The sequence below is a fragment of the Cicer arietinum genome, chromosome 4 (assembly GCF_000331145.2).
Source record: "Cicer arietinum cultivar CDC Frontier isolate Library 1 chromosome 4, Cicar.CDCFrontier_v2.0, whole genome shotgun sequence".
Lineage (NCBI taxonomy): Eukaryota > Viridiplantae > Streptophyta > Magnoliopsida > Fabales > Fabaceae > Cicer > Cicer arietinum.
In genome coordinates, this window is record NC_021163.2 from 15,645,629 (window position 1) to 15,660,984 (window position 15,356).

The 15,356-nt window shown below is 28.8% G+C and overlaps 2 protein-coding genes across 2 annotated transcripts; both read left to right on the forward strand.

Moving 5' to 3' along the window:
• The first annotated feature begins 3,918 nt into the window (after positions 1-3,918).
• LOC140919972 (uncharacterized) lies at positions 3,919-4,942 on the forward strand. Its single transcript, XM_073367263.1, has 2 exons — positions 3,919-3,994; positions 4,107-4,942. Exons 1-2 carry the CDS (start codon positions 3,919-3,921, stop codon positions 4,940-4,942), a joined length of 912 nt encoding a protein of 303 aa, XP_073223364.1.
• A 3,354-nt stretch (positions 4,943-8,296) lies between these two features.
• On the forward strand, positions 8,297-12,381 carry LOC101514681 (putative glutamine amidotransferase GAT1_2.1). The gene is made up of 4 exons (XM_004496999.4): positions 8,297-8,473; positions 10,256-10,986; positions 11,078-11,284; positions 11,476-12,381. The coding sequence occupies exons 1-4, from the start codon at positions 8,383-8,385 to the stop codon at positions 11,722-11,724; spliced, it is 1,278 nt and encodes a 425-aa protein (XP_004497056.1). The 5' UTR covers positions 8,297-8,382; the 3' UTR covers positions 11,725-12,381.
• Positions 12,382-15,356: the final 2,975 nt, after the last annotated feature.

The following is a 15,356-nucleotide window of genomic DNA, read 5'->3' on the forward strand; positions in this document are numbered from 1 at the left end:
AAATAAATTAAAATATCGGTTCACTCTTTTTTTTATTCCCACTTCCAATTTTCAAACCCACTTTTTTCCTTTTTGTCCGTTGGCTTTTTCTTTTTTACTCTTTTCATATTCGTTTTATTTTAGTTTTAAGAAATTAATAAAAATAAATAAAAATTTCTCTTATTTTTATTTTTAACTTTTGAGTACCGCTAGTGTGCAATATCGTGAATGAATATAAGTCAAAACATATAGCTGGAGCACGGTTGTCATCCCCGCCGTAGTCCTCTCGCTTGATCTCAAGTTAACCGTGCCTAATTTTTTTAACCAACTGGGTCATTTTATCTACAACTCCTATTTGATTTATCTATTTACTCTGTTTATAAATGCATCATTTTAGTTTTACATGGAATCATTACTGCCTTTGGTTCTTTATTGAAGTCCTGATATTTCAAAAATAGATAAGTATTTGCATTGATTGCGTGTTTGATATTTACTTATGAATACGTATTTTAAAAGTATCATGGTTATTATTTTTATTTTTAAAATATTATTTTATTTTATATTTTTTTTTATACTTCATATATATTTGTGAATATGAATTCTATGAAAATTAAGAAAACAACAAATATGAGACAATTAATTTTGAAAATCGACGAAGATGTACTTGGTTCACTTTTAAGATGTTAATACTTTTATATTGAATTGAAGAAATCATCATTGATGAATGAAACTTTAAAACTATGTATTTTATAGATGAAATAATTAAAAAATATTTTTAAATTGTTAACTATTGAATTGAACAAATATATATCTAAATTATTTTAATGATATTTTTGTTGACATTCTTACACATGAATTAAAATCTATTATAAAAAATTATAATTACATATTTAGCAACAATGATCAATACATCTTGTTTTATAAGTATTTTATATGTATAATTTTTTTGATACAAATTTTTCCAATATCTCCGATCCATATTGTATCCTAAATTTTAAAATATTTACACATCCGTATATTTGTATCGTACCGCACCAGCACTCGTATTATATATTCGGACTTCAGACTAATTGACAGACCAAAGTCCTTTACGCAAACCAACGACATTATTAAATTCTGTTATGTTTCATAAGTTTTTTTGTTTTTTGTTTTTAATATTTTTAATTATTTATCATCTCAACTCTAAAAAAGTATTTATTATTTCAGTCAACTTATTTAACTCTCTACAATAAATAAGTAAGAATTAAGAATAAATAAAAAGATTCTTTTTAAAAAAATACAACACTTAAAAATAAACAAAATGAATAGTTATATGAATTTTAATAATAAAATAAGTTTTACTTATTAAAATACTATATTTAATATTTATTAAAATACTATATTTAGTAGTTGTTAGTGGAAAAATTAAATAAATTGAAATACAAAAAATTAATGTATATTTAGTAGACAAATGACGTGAGACATAAAATATTGTAAATAAAACGGCTTTTTTATTATTATACCACTAAAACAAAAATTAAATACCATAATACCACTCTTTTCAAATTATATACCAAAGTACCATCCATTTTGAACTTTGTATTCCTTCCTCTTAGAAATCTTATAAATCGGTCCTTGTCTCTAAACTTTCTCAACTAATATTTTTTTTAAAGAAGGAAGGGAAATCGGTTTCCTCAATATCGATTTCTCAACTAAAAATTTATTTATTTATTTTTTTTTATTTATTAAATTTATTTTATCATTTATAAAATTAATTTTATTAGTGGTACTATTTAATAGGCACATAATAGGGAATTTGATCAATTAGTAAAGCCACGTTACCCGCCGAGAAATAATGCAACACATTATTTTTCATTAACATCTTTCTTAATAATAAATATATATTTTATTAATCAATAATTGTTATTTTAATTAAATAATTAATTTAAGTTTCATTTATTATTAATTTAATTAATTATTATTTTAATTAAATAATTAATTTAAGTTTTATTAATTATTTAATTAATTAACTAATATTTTAATTCAATAAATAAATACAATGTTAATTTTATATTTTATAATTATTAAAAGAAATTAATTAAATGGACTCCATAAAATAACAATATTTAATTTAATATTATAATTAAACATACAAATACCAAATGAGTGAAAAAAATATATACAAATTAACGCCATCACCAGATATATACATTAATCTCCTATATGGTCTCTAGTCCCACATCGTGGTGGTCGACGAATACGACGTGGACGACGTGGAGGTGAGTTTTCTTCATCAACTGAGGCATATATCTCCTGAACATTTTCACTTAGTAGGTCGACATGCATCGAAGAAGTATGATCTACTTGATTTGGGAATGATGGAACACCAAATGAGTACATGCTATTAATATAATGAGCAACCGATTCAGATGTACCTAGGTCTGCACCAAATAAGTTATTCACAAAATCTTGATCGCTTGAATGTAGAGATTGTCGGTGATCATCTTGTTGAGTTGACATGAATTGAAATGATTGTTTTGGTGGTTCAAATTGTTGTTGTGTTGGGGTGAAAGAAAATGAATGATAATGTGGTTCTGGCGCTTCATTTTCAATAGAAATAGGGTGAGTCGGTAGGCGAGGTCTATTACGTCTTTGTCGGTGTGATGGTTGAGTTGGCTCTTCTGCAACACCACATCGTGGGTCCCGTAGTAAGTGCAGAGCTGATAGATACAGATTAGAGTTGTGTCTAAACCACACCATATACTCCTCTGTTGGTATTGAATGTCCATGTATCGGTTGACCGGTAAGACAATGACTTCGACGTTCGTTCTAAAATTGAATCCATGCAGAATGTTTGTCTTTCCAATTTTTCAGATTCCCTCTCATATCCTAACAGTGAAGTGTATCAATATTTTCAGGTTCATCTGGTATTTCCTGCAAAAGTCCAAACTGCAGTTTGACTCTATCTGTTTGATGCCATTCAACAGTTGATAAACAAATCAATGCGGTTTTGGCAGTCCATATCATTGAATCCTGATATGCTTGTTGTGGTATGACATTTTCAAGACCCCTGTAAGGCATCCATATGAACTAGAGAAAAAAAACACATATTAGTAAGACAACACAATTATAATAAATATAAATTTTGTTGAACAATGAAATTTTAAACCTGATAATGTTGCATGTGATCAATGTTTGATCTATAACTGACAAGATTCCCGTATGGAGTTCCAGAATGGATTAGTCCCCTGCCAATCCATCTAGTAAAAGAATATAAAACTATTATTTAGCAAGTTTGACAAGTATATTATATGCAATTTATTGGATTAATATGAAAAATGTTTTACCGTTTTGCTAGTGGAAATGATATTTCTCTAGTGCAATGATGGGCAATGAACGACATGCGATACCATACCCAAGACTGAAGGAGCAGTGTACATTCACCCATACATGCATAAGACGGTGCGGTTGCACGACACATTTGTCTATATAAGTTTGCCAAATAGGTTGAACCCCAACTATATAGTCGAACACGTTGAATATATTTCATCAGGAGAAGATATCAAACATCTGGAAGATCACAAAACTAGAAGGGCCACACACATGCTCATCAACAATGGTTTCACAAGATCACCAACAACTCGGTACATATATACCACTACTTATAGAAAGACATGGATTGCAAAACAAATGGCCATTGAGAGAATATACGACAATTAGGAGGAATCATATAAAGAGCTTCCAAGGTGGATTATTGCTTTCAAACATTATCTTCCAAGTACTGTTACCGATATTGAAGTGGGACCCTCTATTGAGGATGGCCAACGAGTTCCTAGCAAAGTTGTCTTTCATCGTCTCTTTTGGAGTTTCCAACCATGTATCAGAGGGTTTGATCATTGTAAACCAGTTGTTTAAGTTGATGGAACATGGTTATATGAGAAGTATCGTGGGACCTTACTAATGGCAATCGCTCAGGATGGTGATGGTCATACCATTCCTATAGCATACGCCATTGTTGAGGGTGAAACATCAGATGGTTGGTTTTTCTTCCTCAGTCGTCTATGAATGTTTGTCACGCGTCAACCCAACCTCTGCTTGATTTTAGATAGACATGAGTCGATTAAAAGTGTTGTTAGGCATGTAAACAGCAATTGGCATCATGTCTTTTGCGTTCGACATATATCACAAAACTTCATGTGGACCTAGTCAAGATGCAGTGAAATGGCTCGACGATATTCCAAAGGAGCAATGGCTACAAGCATATGATGAAGGTAGACGTTGGGGACACATGACAACTAACCGTTTTGAGTGCATGAACAATGTATTAAAGGGGACACGCAATCTTCCAATCAGTTCTTTAGTGCAAGCAACATACTATAGAGTGACTGCAAAATTTGAAGAAAGAGGGACACATGCCCAAGCAATGATGACACCAGGTTTGATTTACTCAAATACAATTATTCAAAATCTTAGCAAGGAACGAGAAATGTCAAATTCCCATGAAGTTGTTATTCACAATCAAGCCCATAGTATATTTACAGTTAAGGAGTTGGTTCGTCCACCAAACGGTCGTCCTGTAGGGACATTCAAGGTAGACCTCGACAAAAGATGGTGCGATTGTGGTGAATTTCAAGCATTACACTATCCATGTTCACATGTCTTTGCCGCTAGTTCATTTATTCACCGTGACTACATGATGTATGTGTCTTCTAAGTATACATTGCAATGTATCTTTGACGTTTACAAAGAAGAGTTCCCAGCAATTCCTCTTCAATCATATTGGCCAGAATACAATGGAATAGAGTTGTGCCATAATCCAGCCATGAGAAGAGATCCAAAAGGTCGTCCACAGTCTACTCGTATTCATACTAAAATGGATCAACGAGAGAAAAACACACACACCAAGAAATGTGGTTTGTGTCGGAACGAAGGACATAGCAAGAATAAATGCCCTTATCGTACCGATGCTCCTAATAGAAATTAGTTCATTTGTAATAAAATTAGTTAATTTGGTATTTGTATGTTTAATTATAATAAAATTAAATATTGTTATTTTATGGAGTCCATTTAATTAATTTTTTTTAATAATTATAAAATATAAAATTAACATTGTATTTATTTATTGAATTAAAATATTAATTACTTAATTAAATAATTAATAAAACTTAAATTAATTATTTAATTAAAATAATAATTAATTAAATTAATAATAAATGAAACTTAAATTAATTATTTAATTAAAATAACAATTATTTATTAATAAAATATATATTTATTATTAAGAAAAATGTTAACGAAAAATAATGTGTTGCATTATTTCTCAGCGGGTGAACGTGGCTTTATTAATTGATCAAATTCCCTATATATGTGCCTATTAAATAGCACCACTAATAAAAATAATTTTATAAATGATAAAATAAATTTAATAATTAGAAAAAAAACAAAAATTAAAAAAATAAAATAAAGAAAAACAAATTTTTTAGTTGAGAAATCGGTATTGAGAAAATCGATTTCCCTTCCTTCTCTAAAAAAAAAACAAATTTAGTTGAGAAAGTTTAGGGGCAATGACCGATTTCTAAGAAGAAGGAATACAAAGTTCAAAATGGATGGTACTTTGGTATATAATTTGAAAAGAGTGGTATTATAGTATTTAATTTTTGTTTTTTATAATAAAAAAGCCAAATAAAACATATGATATGAAAAAAGTGACGCAAAGTTAAATAAACACTTCTACTCTACTATGAATATTGATGATGTTTATTTAAGAGGTACATATTTGAGCGCCCTCCTCTCTAGTATTCTACTTGAAAAAGAAGTAACTCATTTATCAAAATAATTTGTTTTAAAATAAATAATTATTTTAATTTCCAAATTAATATTACTTATTTTTTTAATTATATTATTTAATTAATATTACATATATCACTTTTAATACAATATTTTCTATTTTACATTAATCGTAATAGAAAGTACTATTTTATTTATATATTTTTCTTTATCTTTGTGATATAATGCAATTGGGTAACTCATTATGGAATAAGAGGAGTATTAAAATAAATGAATCTTTAAATGTAACGATATAAACCTATTAGTGGGATCAATTTTAATACAACTCTTTTAGTTGCGAGATTAGAGAGACGAAATACTTACTAAATACTTGACATTAAAAGATTACAAAATTAATTATGTGTATACGAGACATTTGCTTAAACACTCAAACATGAAGACTCTATTATGAATGCTCTGAGACATAAATTATGAAAGAAATAAGTAAAACATCACATATACTCGTTCTGATTAGAATTAAGCTTCAAAAATGTGATATTGTGTGGTCTATGATATAATTATGAGTGAATTAATTAAATCATATTTAATGTTATTGGTATTACAGTTGTTTCTCACTAAAGCTTATATAAGTCAGGGTCTTCACTGTCCTGGGTAGTTTGATTGATGTTGGAACATTGAGATTGCAATGTATAATTTCTCTGGGTTCTTGTCACAAGTGAAAGATGGTAATTCAATTTCATGCACGAGACATTTCTTCTATGAATAAAACATTCATAGGTATAATTTTTTTTTGTATTACTATTTGATATATTGGAATCAACTCGATCTTGAATTGTATAAACTTGTACTTATTGAAGTCGTACCTCACCAAGTTATAGATTATGTTTGGGTCTAAAAATTGAACCAATATAATCTTAAGATCGGGTAAAGGAGATACACAAACCGTCATTTGTATATACATACCTAAAAGTCAAACACATCAAGTTATAATGATATCGATCGTTTAGTTTTCAAAGATAAATTATTTTTGAATTTAATTGAGATACTTTATTGGTGTAAAATAATCTTATGTGGTAATGCTAATATTAAAGAAAAATTCACAATATTATTTTAATGTAAATCAACTTTGCAACCGTAATTAAAAAATTATTGCAAAATGTTGCATTTTGTTATATGTAAAATATAAAATCAGTTTATACAAACATGAGAATGTCATAGTTTTTCTATTTTTACCATCATGAAACTTTGTCTATAGAGATATTTCTTACCTTTTTTAGCTATAATACAATTTTTTTTATAAAAGCAACCTTAATACATTTTTATAACCATATGTTAGTTGTTAGAAAAAATAATAATTTTCAAAATATATTGGAAGAAATCAAATTCAATATATCAAAAAATATGTTATAAACCTACTTTTTTACATTAAAAAAAAAAAAAAAAGTTACAGATCTTAGCATGCCGAGTTCACCAATAAAATTAGGCAATGTGCGGAAAAAGTTGCATAAGAAGTTTAAAATCCCCAAATGTTAAATGTTAAAAAGGTAAATCATGGATCACACATCTATCAACATCATTTTAATGTAGTTGTGTCACACACCTATAAAGTCACAAAGTAGTCAAATATAGCTCGCTTTATAAGTTAATGAATCAATGAAAGAGTTTTAAATATAATATTTCGATTTCAAAAATTAATATAATCTAATTTATTAAAATATTCTCTATATCGACACAATTTTGATGTATTTATTATTCATATATATAATAAATTTGAAGTTTGTTTAACATTTTATTGAGAATGTATCATTAATACCAATTAATATTTTTGAATATATTTTGTTTTAATATTTTTATTTTAAAAGAAAATTATCCTTACTATTTAATTTAGAAGTTGTGAGTAAGTAAAGTTTATTGTTTCAATTAAGATTCCAACAAATTATATTATCATATAAAATATCATAACGTGTTAAAATATTAGAAGTAATAAACTTTACTTAATAAACATTAAAAGTATCATAAAAGTGGATAGCATTATTTCATCTTAATCCTTTTATTATTAAATGAATAAATGAAGGCGAATTTTCAATTCAAACATTAAAACTAAAATCAAAAGAAAAGAAAAGAAAATCTATTGTAAATAAATAAAAGTAAAACATAAACGATCGCTGCCTGAATTTTTTACCCCTCCATTTTAAAATTGAGTGATTGATTGGTCCTTCATTTTCGTACAAAATACTTACCAAACATCAGTGCTCAACTACGATAAATAAAATCCAGTTGATCCAGCCAGATCCCTCTCTACATTTTAGGAAAATCAAACACAAAATGGACGCTTTGCAATTGCAATTGCGTATCGCTTCAATCTCAATTCACAGAGAAACGTCACCGTTTCAACGTTATCTGAACGAAATTCCGCGTACATTGATTCTATAAGTAAGAAATCAATTTGAAAATTGAAAGAAATTTAGGTATAAGTTATGTTATAACTAGCACTAACGTCGATTGTTTTTTTCATATACTGTGCAATTAATGTGACCCGTTTGACAATTTATAAAAAATAATTTCTGATTTGGCTTAATTTGACAATTGCTTCAGAGTTTCCACGTAGTTGTGCACTCAAACTCATTCGCAATCGTCATGGCCAATTCCGATCTCTCAATGCTTTTGCCAAGGGTTCTCATCGTTTCTCGACGTACCATCCGCAAGAACAAATTCGTAGATTTTGTTGGTAAATACACTCACTCATTTTCGTTGCAGCCATTTTTTCAATAATAAACTTTTAGGTCACGCGTGTGTTTATTGATAGCAACGTTTGTGTTTGTCAAATGCCACGCTCTATATTAATTGTTTATTTTGACTGTTTTTTTTTCTTCCGTTTCTCCTTCTAAAGTGATTACTTTTGGGTGATACATATTCCACGATTTGTCCCTACTCTACCAATGGAAGAAAACAAATTACACATCTCTATCATTGGGTCATTCAACAAGCATCTTGAGTTCACTCCAATAGTTTTATCTAGCTGTAAAAAATTAAAATATTGAACCAACATGTTCTGAATTTGATCTCAATTACTGTTATTGAAGGAATCAAATATAAATTTATTTGTAAATAATTCAAAATATTTCATACTTTTAAACTATGACATCAGTTCCTCAATTCAAACTCTTATTATTATTAAAAAAAAAATAACTATCTTGAATGGTGTGCTTTGTGTATTTTAAATTTTTTGTTTGGATTAACATAAAATCAAACAAGTATAAACTAATTCATTTACTGTCATCATTTTTAATGCGTGTGAAATGAAACGAAGATGACGCTGGACAAAAGGAATACTTATCTATCAACTTTATTTTAACAACACTATTTTGTAATATCAAACTAATTCAAAGTCATGTGTGGCATACATTCCCCCAAACACAAACTTAGATCAATCATTACGGTATATATAAAACTGATGATAAAGTATTTTGGAGTGTTTGGATGAATGTTTGTCAAATGAACTTGATTTTAGATAAATTATTTTGTAACATTTATTTAGTTATAATTGAGTCTGAAAGTGAAGTAATTTTACATTGGAATATTCACTCAAAAAATAAGTTTGATATAAAATATAGTATAGAATTCAACTATATGTGGAAGAGAGATGTAAACTAGCGATTTGGTTGTCAGTTGGCTGACATACCCCCTTTCTACATAATCTATATTTCTCTTCCACATATGTCCAAACTACCAAAATCGAAATTAATAGGGGTTATTACAACACTCTCTAATGTTCTCATTCATAGTATTGTTGCTTCCTGTCTCTACTACACTTATTTATTCTTGTTTTAATTTTACTCTTTAACGCGACATCTAATCCAACATCATTGGTGTTACGTAGTTTACATCTCCTGAACTTGATATTTAATAAACCATGTGTCTTGTGGGATGATATGATCTCCAATTTTCACCTTTTAAGATTGGAGTGCTTCAACTTTTGATGAACTTACATTTCCATTCAAAGCAACCAACTATCTAAATTTAACTGAAATAACGTTTTAATAGAGTCAAACTTAATTTTAAAGCACTTGTGACATGAATCCAAACACATTATATTTTAAATGTGCGATGTCAACATGTTCAATATAAAAAACACTTCAAGAAAATCAACATAAACTGCACTCTAAATGCAGTCTTGGAATGTATAGACATAGTTATCCTTTTTTTGTCTGGGTATACATATTGAATTAGATGATGCTACTTCACATCCCTAACAGGCATGCGTTACTATCATTACACTATTTAAAATGACCAGTATACATTATTCATGAACTGTCAGAGTCTGAAATTAAATGAATGAGAAGAATTCATACATCAGAACATTGTTCATCAGCTCAACATTGTTTACCTTGAATTCTTTATTTTTGTTACCTACTTGAAATAATTTTTTCCTCCTAATTCCCTTTTAACTTTGCAATATATGAAATTTATTGCCTGTGAATCCGAAGCAGTAATACGCTCAATTGTACAGGTGAGTATCATCTGGATCTCATAGTAAGATATGGAGCTGTTCCAGTCATTGTCCCAAGAGTGAGTGGAATTCACACTCTCTTAGAAAGCTTTGAGCCAATCCATGGAATTCTTCTTTGTGAAGGTGAGGACATTGATCCCTCTCATTATGATGCAGAACTGTGTGGACTTACACCTGAAGAACTTGAGCACATAAGACAGCTTCACTCAAGTGATGCTGCCACTGATAAAGAGAAAGACTCCATTGAGCTAAGGCTTGCAAAGCTCTGCCTTGAAAGAAATATACCTTATTTGGGTATATGCAGGGGATCTCAAATCCTTAATGTTTCATGTGGAGGCACACTTTACCAAGATGTAGAGAAAGAGCTATTGGATAAATGCCTTGAAGGTCAAAGAGTTGTTCACATGGACTATGAAAACTATGATGGTCATCGTCATCCGATAAAAGTATCGGCGAACACCCCCTTACATGATTGGTTTAATGACTCTTTTGTGGATGACAAAATGGAGATCATGGTGAATAGTTACCACCATCAGGGTGTTAAGAGACTCGCAAAGAGATTTATTCCAATGGCATTTGCTCCAGATGGTTTGGTTGAAGGATTTTATGATCCAAATAATTATAATCCTGAAGATGGAAAGTTTATTATGGGCCTTCAATTTCATCCAGAGAGAATGAGGCACCAAGACAGTGATGAATTTGATTATCCTGGATGCAATATGGCTTATCAGGTTAACTTTTGTTCCTATTCTTATTGCAACGCATGTAAAAATTATATAAGAAATAAAATTGAAGGATTTTTGCTGTTGGTTGTGAAAATAGGAATTTGTGAAGGCTGTAATAGCTTATGAGAAAAAACTTAGCAGCTCAACATTTGTGCCAAAGTACATAAAGCTAAATGAGGAATTGGAGCTAAAGAGAAAACTCATTTTGAAAAGCTTTTCAGTTGCTAGAAACATTTACAAGTCTGATTCTCATATGATTGCAAGCCGAAGTTCTGAACTTGAAGCAGGAGCAGACTTTCTACAGGTTACTTAAAAGCTCTATTTAGTATTTATCAGATGATTTGGAACTACTCACACTTTACACATACATGGTTTATGTGAATCCATTAAATGACATCACAGGAAGACACATGGAGTGAAATATAATTAGAAGGTTATGTAAACAACAATTTATCTCAAGGCCATATTTTTATGTGATAATGCTTGTTTTTGCAGGCAAATACAGCACTGAGTTTGCAGCAGGAGAATAGGCTAAAGCAGGTTGGTGCAACAATTAGAAACGGTTCAGGTTATACACACAAGATGAAAATGAATCAAGTGAGGGAGAAGACTGCTAGGACTATGATGGCAAATATGTCTATGGAACAGTTATCAGAATTAGTGTCCTTCTACGGATTGATGCATCAAATATGTTCTGAGACAATGGATAGAAAGATGCATGAGCTACTCGTGGAAGAAAGTTAATTTCCTTGACAGTAAAATGGTAGAATTATAAGTGTGCAGAAATTTTGATATATGTTTGCTTTGTTTTTTCTTACTTAACAAATTTTGAGGAAAAAATATAATCTTTTTGTTTTATTTCCTTTTGTGAAATGCTGATTTTTTTTTCATAGGTTAATAGTGTTTTTTGTTCCTTTCAATAGGCCGGTAGGTTTTAGTCTTTGTAATTTTTTTGGTTTGATCTTATATCATTTAAGATCTCCAACTTTTAGTCCATGATGGTATTTGATCCTCTAAAAACAATGAGATGCTTGCTTATGGGCACTATACATGATGAGATAGATTTTATAAACAACATTTGAATTTTATTTCATCTGTTGTTTGCTCCATGTTTTTTTTACCCTAGAATTTTATGGACAGAGCATATATTTCATCTTCTCCGATGCAAAGTGTTCGATTTTTGGCTCTTTGTAGCAGTTGGGTTCGTGCATGTCATTTGGTTAATTCGCAGTGGAAGATTGCAGTGGGTTTGTTTTCAGATCTAGAGAATAAACGAAGGGAAGTAAATGTTCATATGTTGACCACTTCAAATAAAAGAAAGCTGTTAATCTGTGGATGTGAACAAGTGATGAATGAGAATGTGGATTTTGAACATTGTTGCAATCATCTTCATCTCATCAATTTTGGCCTCATTATCTCTCCTTAATTCAATACATTTAGATTCTGCAACTTTCTAAAAAATATCATCCACATTGTACTCAACATATATGTGAATTTCTTTTTAAATCCTCACACCATGCAAACCAAGTTCAATAGCCAATCCAATGTCATTGGCTTGCAACCTTCATCTGCACCATCAAGTTTCTTCCACATCCTAAAACTAGCTGAATCTTTCACCAAACCAATTGCTTCAAAAAACTCAATTAATCCCCACCTCAACGTTTTGGAAGGTCAAATACCAACACGAACTCAAAGTTTGGAGGGAGAAACTTAAAAGATAAGGCTGGAACTTACGGACCAAAATCATATTTGTATTGTCTCGTATTACAAGGACAAAAACTATTAAACTTTTTTTCTCTCGTCTTTTTATCAATGGAGGACGCTATTAAACAGACAACATTTGTAAATAGGACTTGCATTTTGAGAACTAATATTCAAATCTTTATATATATTAAAATAGACTCCTACAATTCAAAAATATTATACCATCTCATTCAAATGTTGCCATATCTAACAAATATTCTTCCTCTTTTTTATTGCAATTTATTTTTAGTACAACTTTTATCACATTTTTTTCATATAATATTTTGTGGAACTATTCATGTGCCATAAGTTACAAATTACAATACAATAAATATCAATTATTTTACACTTATTGCTCCTCCATTATTATTGATAACGGTTATTCCTCCATAAACATATTTAAATTAAATATTACATAGTATCATTACTGAAAAAAAAATATTTTTTTAATAAAATCTATAATATCTATAAAATATATCACATGTCACTTATTAGATAAGTAAAATTAATATTTATATCAAATAGAGAGATAAAATTTAGAGTTATTCCAACAATTTTATTTTTTTTATTATACTCATTACTGATATGGATTTAGAGAAAAATTTATATATTAATATTGTCACATCAAAAAAATCTGAGGTAACATATCTAACAAATACTCTTCCTCTTTCTTATTATCATACTCTTTCTCTTTATTTTTTATTACATTTTTTTATATAACATTTGGTAGAACTATTCATATGTCATAAGTTACAAATTACAATACAATAAATATTATTTATCAGTTATTCGACATTCATTGTTACTCCATATAACGGTTCTTTCTCCATCATTAATGATAACGGTTCTTCTCTTTATATGGTTTTAACTATCAATTAATATATTACGTCATTTTAAAGTTTCTCCATCTCTTCCTCCACCACCATTACATGCTTTCAAACTTTTTTCTTTTAGATAAACAATATATTAAAATAGACTATATATATTAAAATAGACTCCCACATAAACATCATATATATTAAAATAGACTCATACATCTTCATCAAATATTGTGCCACCTAAAAGCTCATGTGGCACATCTAAAAGCTCTGTCATGAGAAAACATTCTGCATATCTAAGTTTTCACAACTCCACTTTATCAACTCAAAAGAAAATCTATTTTCAAAGAAGTAGATATAGTTGGAAAATTCTTTTTTTTTACACAACTTTTGAGTAAGTGGTATTTTGTAACATATTATACCTATTTGCTCATTTTTCTCAAAATCTCGATTGTTCTTAGTTAGAGTATTGTTTTTGCAACATATTTGATCTCATTTACGACATGAAAGTATATTGGCTCCTCAAAAGACAAAGAAGATTGTCCACATTCAACTTTATATGAGTGTTAGTATTGTGTATTCGAGAGAAAACTATTTACCATTTATATTAAAAAATTATTTGTGGTTTTTTTACGGAGATGTTTTATATTGTCAATTTTTTTTAAAATACTACCAATTTTAAGTTTCTACATATGTTTTACTTTTACTCAATCCTACGTACGAGTTGTTTGTGAAAATTCTCAAATAATGTTGTATAGAAGTCTCATACTTAAAATGTTGGATGTTAGATTTGTTATTTCTTTGACATGATTGTAATGAAATGAATGCCAAATGACAAACTCATTTTTATATTTTAAATTTATGAATTTTGTTTGTAGAATGATCTTCACTATGCAAAACTTTTTACATATTCTCAAATGTGTGTTTGTCAACTCATATATAATAATTACTCAAATAAATTCACTTGAAAAAAATACTATCAAAATAAATAAATTATATTATTTTTTTGAAATTTTAAAATCTTATTCACAACACTACTCATATGATGAAGTATACATATCCCGCGCAACGCGCTATATTCTAGTATGCATTATTTGCATTTTTAAAACTATTTATTTACACACATTAATTGATCTCGCCCAACAATCTAAAATCAACCAACTCACATTACAATTTTACTGAATCATCTTTAGATAATCGTCACAGTTATTTAAGATTGAATTGTGAAAGGGTGTCAAACAAACCAAGAAAATTTGATGTTCTAAACATTTTGTTCAATCCAAGAAAGAGAATGGCTAATGAAGCTATTGAGTATTTGCAAAATTTAGATAGAAACTTATGGTGCATAGAAGATTTATCCACTAAAATGGGCTGATGTGAGCTTTATACCGGTTAGAAATTGATCCTCTCAATTTCTAAAGTATTGGGGGTGTATATAAAATATTCGAACCTCATCCCTTAATGTCTTCTTTTTCCGAGTAATTTCTGATTTGGCAAGAACATAAAACGAATTTAGTCCTATTTGGGATTTGGTAACAGTCATTTATAAATTTATAGTTTATAGAATTTTCTTATAATTTAAGCAATTTATATTTTATCATTTTTTCTTCTAATTTTATCATTAATTGTAATTTATTTATTTTAATTTAATATAAATAAAATAGATAAAAAAAGTATATCTAATTGGTAAATTTTAAATTACTACTTCTAAAATATTTTAAATATTAATTAAAAAGGTTATTTTTAATTAAGAATAATATGTTATGTTATCTTACATTTTAATTTAATTGAACCGTTAATTAATTAACTTAATAT